The sequence below is a fragment of the Arachis ipaensis genome, chromosome B06 (assembly GCF_000816755.2).
Source record: "Arachis ipaensis cultivar K30076 chromosome B06, Araip1.1, whole genome shotgun sequence".
Taxonomy (NCBI): Eukaryota; Viridiplantae; Streptophyta; class Magnoliopsida; order Fabales; family Fabaceae; genus Arachis; species Arachis ipaensis.
In genome coordinates this window covers 5,016,441-5,025,037 of record NC_029790.2, presented here as the reverse complement: position 1 = coordinate 5,025,037, position 8,597 = coordinate 5,016,441, and the positions used below count along the sequence as shown (strand labels likewise).

The 8,597-nt window shown below is 31.4% G+C and overlaps 1 protein-coding gene across 6 annotated transcripts; it reads left to right on the top strand.

Annotated features, from left to right (window-relative positions):
* LOC107645500 (DET1- and DDB1-associated protein 1) lies at positions 549 to 3,519 on the top strand. 6 transcript variants are annotated; one of them, XM_016349541.2, is made up of 6 exons: positions 549 to 737; positions 814 to 889; positions 1,385 to 1,624; positions 2,336 to 2,396; positions 2,879 to 2,940; positions 3,020 to 3,519. In XM_016349541.2, exons 3-6 carry the CDS (start codon positions 1,541 to 1,543, stop codon positions 3,125 to 3,127), a joined length of 315 nt encoding a protein of 104 aa, XP_016205027.1. In that variant the 5' UTR covers positions 549 to 737; positions 814 to 889; positions 1,385 to 1,540; the 3' UTR covers positions 3,128 to 3,519. The 6 variants fall into 6 exon arrangements, with proteins under 6 accessions (XP_016205027.1, XP_016205026.1, XP_016205025.1 ...); XM_016349540.2 differs by lacking the exon at positions 814 to 889 and having other exon boundaries at positions 550 to 737; XM_016349539.2 differs by lacking the exon at positions 814 to 889 and having other exon boundaries at positions 551 to 737; positions 1,339 to 1,624.

Sequence of the window (8,597 nt, the reverse complement as noted above, 5' to 3'; positions counted from 1 at the left end):
TAAATTATTTTTAATAAATATAAGAATAAATTATTATTGACTAAAAATTATAATATTCGCTTATAATATAGAATTCTTCCGTATTAAAAATAGAAATGTGGATTGAAGTAAGGTTTAAAATTTAAAAAAGATAAATAAAATAAAGAAAAAAATTCAAATAGTTCCTGACAATTACTTTAAAAGATAATGAGATTCTTGACAAAAAAAATTTAATCCAATTTTTGACAATTATTTCAAAAGGTCAACGAGACTTATGTATCAAAAAAAAGTTAATGTTATTTTTTTAGCACGTGGACTAATCAATAAAAAAAAAATCAGAGACCGAATTGAGTGTTTTTTTTTCTTAAGAAACTTATTATTCTTTGGAGGTAATTGTCATGAGTCGGATTGAGTATTTACTCATAAATAAAATACAAATACAAGCTATCCAGACTCCAGTAGCATCAGCACATAGAAATAGAAACAGAATAATAAATGAAAAACTTAATGGTACCTTTTTGACACGTATCCCCTGAAATGGACAATGTTGTAATTTCCGTGACATGAAGCTTTCTTCTCTTCTCTGTTCTCTCCATTGGACTCAAACGAGACAACTATATAAATGGTGGTTCCCTCAACTTTCTATTCTCAGCAACCACCTTTTTCCGCTCACAACCAATTTCAGCACATTCCAGAGAGATCTCACCTCATATCTCAGATCGCGGTTCCAATTTCACACTCTTCCAATTTTCTTAAAGGTTATTCTTTTTATTATTATTTTTATTATTAAACACTGACAAGTTTGGCAATGTAACTGAAGTTTGGGAATCGTAGATAATCGAAGTTTGGCACTGTAGCTGAATGATGTATTTGGACTTTGGAATCCCTTTATACTGGAATTGGAAATCATGTATTGAGTTTTTTGCATTCTTTTGTGGCTTTTGCTTCTGATTGTTTTGGAAATGATTGGATTTTTGTTGATTATTTGTTTATTAGTTCATGTTGCTTATTGGAACCTAAAGTTCCTTTTTGAGAAAGATTGAAGTGTGGATTTTTGTCAATTTTCATGCATTGAGAAGATTCAAGTGTGATTTACTTATAATTTGGCAAGGTTATCAAACTCTTGGTATACTCTTTTATGAGTTTAGGTCCCTAGAACGAGTTTATGAGTCTGATTTACCCAGGATTTATGAGTTTAGGTGAACTCTTGTGTTTGATAAACTTTATATTATCTGGGATTTCAATATCTCTCCAACTTTAGGAGATTGCTGCATATGTTTCTGTTCAAATTCATCGATTCAGTTTCAGGCTCTGCAATGAAAATTCCACTTATCCGTTTATTATTTTAATAAATTGCAACCTCTCAGCAGCTGAAAATATAATCTTTTTGCAGCTGACAATGTAGGATTGTTGAGTTAGGAGAATTTGGTGTTGTTCAAGCCATGAAAACTCAATTATCCATGAAATTCAAGCCTCTACTTGCAACTGGTTCCTTCTAGGGAGGATTTTTTGTTGTCGTCTTCTCTTTCATCTATCAGAAGTTTGTTGCAGCCTCTGCCTCATGGATTCTGTCCTTGGTAATTGGCCATCTTATGATCCTCACAACTTTAGCCAGCTTCGAACTTCAGATCCTTCTAGATCTTCTGTAAGTCCTTTTATTTATTTCAAAGTGAATTTAAGTATTTGAGATCACTGGTTGAATTCATTCCATCAACTATGAAAACTTGCTGTGTTTGAGTTTGATCTTCAGATTTTGTTATGAAAAGAGAACTTCCCTTTTTTTGTTGACCAGCCAATTTCCTTGTTCTTCATCTAATTTAAATTTTAACTGTTAACTATTTATCTTCATAAAAGACTTTCTTCTGGGTTAACCGAATTGCACATTTGAAGAGAATAGTTCTGAAATGTTGATGTTGGAACTTGGTAGAGAATTGTAAGATAAATTACATTGCCATGTTTTTGGTCTCAAGTTTGTTTCACTAGTGGGACTTACCTTTTGAAATTTGGATTATTATAATGAGTCTTGACTAACTTGGATATCCACAATTCATTTTGTTGTTGTCCCGAGGTGGACTGTTCAGCATTGCTGTTATAGGCAGCATCGCCTTGGAGGAAGATCCCCATTTATTGAATATGAATGCCTGAATACAACAAATATGGTTTTTAATATAAAGATTTTGAATTGGTCCTTGTTTTATTTACATCCTTTTCTCGCTAAGCCAGGACTAAACCAAGTTGCATTAGAACTTTTAAAGCAGCTGCACTGTTTTTGTGTATAAGCAATCAATCATATTATCAATCACCCAAGCATATTATCAGTTTGCTTTCTGAAGAGGATATATTGTTTTTTCTTCAGAAAATGGCACCGGCCACTTACCATTCTATTCACAACAGGGACGTACCACCAGCCGATCAAGGTAGTGAATCTACTAACTCATGTACTAATGTTTTGCTGTATCTATTTGGTTGATGATCTGTCTATAGTATTTCTCAATCATGCTTTAAGAGGAAGTCATATGACTTTTCATTGCTATGAAATTGTTGGTTGAGGTTGCTAAGAATCCTAAATCTCTTCCTTTACTCCTCTCATATCCATATTTATGACCAACTAATAGTCACCAAGAGCTTCCCATCAGTTTGTTTTGACATAGGTCAAGGTTATCAAAATTCAAACTCTAGAGTTAACTCGTAAACATTTACAACAAAAGTTTAGTTCTCAAATCAAGTTCATGAGTTGAGTTTTAGAATTCAAGTATACCTGAGCTCCCTTAGTTTAGCTAAACTAAAGACTTTGGTAATCTTAACATAGATTCCATTCAACATTTGCTGTCAGGCTCAATGACAGTTTTCTTCTTTTTCCCTTGAGGGTTTGCTAATCAGTTGAAATTTATCCTAACAGTGATAAATACCGAACACAAAAATATCCTTCTAAGAGAAATCTACCGGCGTGCAGAGGAGAAGGTTAGTCTTGAAAGTTAAACACTTCTTACATTTTGGCACATTTAAGTTATGCAATACCTACATTCACACATCACTGCAGATTGATCTAATAGCCTTACCATCACCATCGCAGTTGACACCCAAAAGAGCCGCATCCGATAACCTCATACCGGAGCATGGATCCAAACAACCAAGGGTTTCAACTTGAAAAATTTTATTTGACCAACAAATGGTGAATATGGTTTGTGAACAACTCTTTCAGAAGTCAGATATGCCGTTGTGTAACTAAGAAGACTTTGGCATGTTTGGTGTTGTAAACTATCTTTTCAAGTATAGAGTTGGTTAGCCCCATCAAAATTGTTCAGTGAATGAAGTGAAATAGTGATTATGAATTTCATTGTAGATTTTGTGCCATATGCTTGTCCAATGTCCACATAAGTTAGAAAGAGGCAGAAGCTTTGATTCAGGATTTTGAGGATTTGCAGTAAGTATGCATCCTAATCTTGTGCCACATTCTTTATTTTTTATTTTATATGATAACTTTTTATGCACATTCCTTCCTTCGAAAGGTTTATCTATTTATAGAACCATGAGAATTTAGAAACATCTATCTAGTTATTTGTTTGAGTTGTGGACTTGTGGTACTAAAATAGGATTTATATAAACTCTTTTTTCTACTCCATTTTATACAAATAAACGAACTTTGTTTACTAAATTAATAATTGTTCATTAAAGAGATAGATTTCCATGTATGGTTAATATATTAATATAAAGATAAAGTACTGTTTTAGCATTTAATGATTGAGCTCAGATATAATTTGGCTTCTAAAATTTAAAATTTTGTATTTTTGTCTTAAATATTTTATTTTGTCCTATTAAAATTAAAATCTTTTCTAAGTAGCAACAATAATCATATAAATTTAACTTCCGAGTATTTCAAAATCTTTTCTAGGTAGCAACAATAATGGTATAAACTCACCAAAAAAAAACTTAACTTCAACATATCTCATGTTAGAGATATAACTATTTATATTACTTCTTTCTATCAATTTAAACTTTTAGTATGAGTGATTTCATGATATGATATTAGAATTTTATGTCCAAAAGGTTTAGAGTTCAATTCTTGGTAAATTCCAAAAGTAAAAAAATAGCACAAAACAGATAAAAAAAAAAATCTATACAAACATAAAAGAGGTTTTTGTTTAAAGAGGAGTGTTAGAAATATAACAGTTTATATTGTTTTTTATTATCAACTTAAGTTTTTGGAATGGATAGTTTCATGACATCTCAAAAAGAAAACCATGACTTTTAACTTTTAATTTTTTCTGGTGAGGGATTTTTGGGGTCTTTTTTTTTTTTTTTTGGTTTTACCCAAACGGTATCCCCCAACCCGACAGGTTGAAGACTAATCCGTCGCGAATCTGAGCTCCATTTAAGGGAAACTTATCCTCTCTTTTTTTTTTGTCATGAAACTTATCTTCTTTTTTTTTTGGACAGGAAACTTATCCTCTTTTAAACCTTGAATTGGCCACGACAAAAAAAACCTTGAATTGGCTTTTAAAAGGGTTTTGGAGGCCCAAAACTCTTTAAAATTGAAAGCGTAAACAGATCCAAGAGGGGTATGATTTCTGTGTCATAGGTAGAAAATTGACTTTTCTAGTCCAAAAAAAAGGGCGATACTCTAATAATGATATTCGGAGACCACGATATTCGTACCAAACTTTAACTATACAATGAAATATATAAGTTCTCACAAATTTTCCCAAAAGCGTTTTGAATGAATAAATGAATAATATACATGATCACTGGTTAAACCAAATAGGAAACAAACAACAACAACAAAGCTTTGTCCCACTAGGTGGAATCGGTTACATGAATTAAACAATGTCATTAAGTTCTGTTATGTATCATGTTTACAGAGAGACCGTTTACATGTAGATCTCGTTTGACCACTTTATAAATAGTATTCTTAAGTCTTCCTCTGTTTTTTACCCTTATCTATCTTCTATTTCATCTACTTTCCTAATTGAGTGTTCTATCAGTCTTCTTCTCACCTGATTGGTTAAACCAAATAGGAAAAAAAAATATAATGATTTGGTGAAGCTGAAAAATGATTTTGAAACCAGTTGACGCATAATCTTTGTTTGGCGGTCATAATCAATTCCTTACACATCCATAGATGCATTGTATTATATACTATTATGGTAGTTAAATAAGTACTTTGCATAAAAAAATAAATAAAACACTTATGATTATGTGTTGGAACTTGGAAGAACAAAACAGATGGTCAAAGCCTCAAAGGTCAAAATAGAGAGGAAGAAGACATAAGCAAGAGATGGCCGCCATCATCGCTTCTCCTTTTCAAAATTTTGTGAGCATGCTATGTACTTTTTGTTTTTCTTTTTTCTTTTTTGATGTCTATATAGACTACAACAAATTCCCGGCATATAACGTCAGTATTTTTGCGGCGGTTAAAAAAATCACCACAAAATAAATAATAGCGATGATTGATGTATAACAGAAAGAAGCGATACAACTATTAATTTAATATTTAGTGACGGTTACAACTTATAAAATTGACATATTAATATATTATAGCAGTTAGTAGTTAGTACAACGGAAAAATAATAGCTGTGCTATGTTTTACTATTAACCGCGATTTTTTTCCAATCGTCGCAAAATGAATTTAAATCTTCATTTACATATTTAGATGTTGTCTTGCAATGTTTGGACTGATATATTATTTAAGACATGTTCTACTTTTTTTTAAAATAATTTAGACAGGGCACGAATCACGCAGACTTTTCTCTTAAATTGCTCTTCAATTTCCCTATGTAAATTAGAAAAAAAAAAAAAGAAAAAAAAAGAACGATATGATCACGGATAGGAAAGAAAATTTCCCAAATTAAACAAATTTCTTATGATCAACTTTCTAGTATTCACATACTTTTTAGTTTTTACAGAGTTAGTTCAGAATTCTAAATTTACCATCCACTTAATGTTAAACAAAATAAATAATAAAATACCGGTAAGACAAAAAAAAAGAACACTAAAAAAAAATATGTGATAAAAGCATTTAAAACGAATTCTTTATTTTTGAGCTTTATTTTTTCCCTAGGAACTTCATTTTTGGAAAATAAAACAACTACCAAGAAATATAGTTATTTTATTATTAGGAGAATGGCTCTCCTTAACCATAAGGCCTGGTATATTTTGCACTTAGTTGGTTTCTTTAATAAATAATCATAAAAAATATAGAGTAAACTATCAAAATGATATTTGAAAGTTTACATCATTGATAAAAATAATTTCAAAATTTTAAAATTTGATAGTTTTATGCAAAAGAATTTTTTTATGCACTTTTTAAATATTTATTCAAATATTGTCACAAAAATTTGAATCAAATGCATAAGTTGTTTGTTAAATATGAAATTTTTTTGTCATTTATAAAAATATAATATTTATTGATTATTTTTATCGTATTTTCAAATAATTTAATAGCTATTTTGGTTTAAAATATTAGAAGAATAATTAAAAAGATAAATTGAAATTTGTAATTATCATTCAAAAAAAGTAATACAAATTATTCTATACTTTAGTCACCAAAAAATTATTCTATACTTTAAACACTAAATGTATATTCAATTTTCTTTATAAATTTGTGTAAAGAAGAGTTTTTCTTTTTTACAAAAGAAAATATTTCGTTCATAAACAAAATCAAAGGGCACTTATAGATATAAAAGGCTATTAAGCATAAAAATAATAAGGGTTAAGTATGATTTTGATCCCTAACGTAGAAGGTGAAATTTTATTTTGTTTTCGACCTTTTTTTCACTATAAAATAGTCTCTAAGATTTAACTTAGTCTTAAAATCATCCTTCGGATTAAAATGCCCATTCCCCTTCTTTCCCAAAATCAAACACAAGCACAAGGCGAAACAAAAGCAGAAGTAGAACCAGAACCAGAAGCAACAACAACAATAAATTAAATCAACAATGTAATCAAGCAAAACTATGAGCAGGACAACAACAACAACAATGAAGCAACAATAGAATCAAGCAGAAGCAGGAACAAGAACAGAAACAAAAGTAGGAGAAGAACAACAACAACAACAACAGCAATGAAACAATATAATAAATCAGAAGTAGAAGCAACCAGAAGCAATAATAATAAAAAATCAACAACATATAGAAACAAAAGCAGAATAAAAGTAGAAGCAGAAGAAGAATGGAAGCAGAAGCAAAAGCCGGCGAGCACCCGAATCCCTTCGACCTCTTCTCCTCCCTCGGCTCACCACCGAAGCCTTCCCCTGTTCTTGCCTCGAACCAGAACCCACCACCATCGAGCACCTCCGCCGAGCCCAGAGGAGCAGCGGCGAGATCCAGTCACCAAATGACGACGAGCAGCGGCGGATTGGAGCGGTGAGATCCTTCCCCCCGCGAATCCCTTCGACATCTTCTCCTCCCTCGGCTCACCACTGAAGCCTTCTCCTGTTCTTGCCTCGAACCAGAACCCACCGCCATCGAGCACCTCCGCCGAGCCCAGAGGAGTAGCGGCGAGATCCAGCCACCCGAATGACGACGAGCAACGGCGGCGGATTGGAGCAGCGATATCCTTCCCCGTTCCCCCTGCGAATCCCTTCCCCCTTCTCCCCTTTCCCGTTTTTCCCTTATTCAACGTTTTTGTTTTGTTTTTATAATTAGGGGTATTTTTGAAGTAAAAATTAAAAATTTGATAAAAAGGACGATTTTAAAACAAGAGCAATGCTAGGGGACAAGTAATTTTTGTTATTGGTAGCCATGAATGATGATTTAATGGTGTGAGATTGGTATGAGATTTCATCTAATGACTCACTTTTCTCTGTTGGTTACATGCTGGCCAAAATTCAATAAAATTGTTAGCCCCCTAGACTTTTCTTTAAAACAAACTAAAATTTTTGGGACTATTTTGTAGCAAAAAAAAGATCGAAGACAAAATAAATTTTAAATTTCCGATTCTCCGAAAACAATAATGCATGTCTGAATCTGCTTCTGCCTCAAATCAAAAGACCCACACGTGATAATGTTCAAACGGGATCTATGTAAAAGATAAGCACATTATTAAATAAATAAAAATTAAACATTGGATCATGTGTAAAGAATTAATACAGTATTAGAATACCAAAAAAGGGTATATATATGTGTGTGTGTGTATTTTTGGTTATTAGAATATACAAATAAAGATAAAGATAGTACTCTATCTCTTCTAAACATGCACTAGAAATTGATTTCTAAGAGATTGCCATTTGCAATGTATTGGGACTTACTTTGCAATTACTAGAAGGTTTTAATAAGTTATTAGAAAACTTTTTTTAAAAGGGTATTTGTGACTAATCTTTTGTGTAAATTTTATTATTCAATTATCAAATATGGTGGTATTTTATGAAAGTATTAAAAGTTGTAAATAAATCTGAAATTGGGACTAGTGAATAGTGATGCAATTATATGAAGCTGAAGCCTGACGCTTCTTATTTTTGGTATTGGACTTGGAACGGTGATTTCAAATAATGTATTTATTTTTATGTATAGAGCATAAATTTGTGAATCAGATTTGTGATTTAATTTTTTTTATTTTAAATTTTTAAATATATAAATCTGACCCTCAAATTTATATGTTAATATTAAAAAATTATTTAAATG

Coding starts and splice junctions, on each gene's coding strand:
- LOC107645500 (XM_016349541.2), top strand. CDS start 1,541: ATGGATTCTGTCCTTGGTAATTGGCCATCTTATGATCCTCACAACTTT. Junction 1,625..2,335: donor CAGATCCTTCTAGATCTTCT/GTAAGTCCTTTT, acceptor TTTTTTCTTCAG/AAAATGGCACCGGCCACTTA. Junction 2,397..2,878: donor CGTACCACCAGCCGATCAAG/GTAGTGAATCTA, acceptor TTATCCTAACAG/TGATAAATACCGAACACAAA.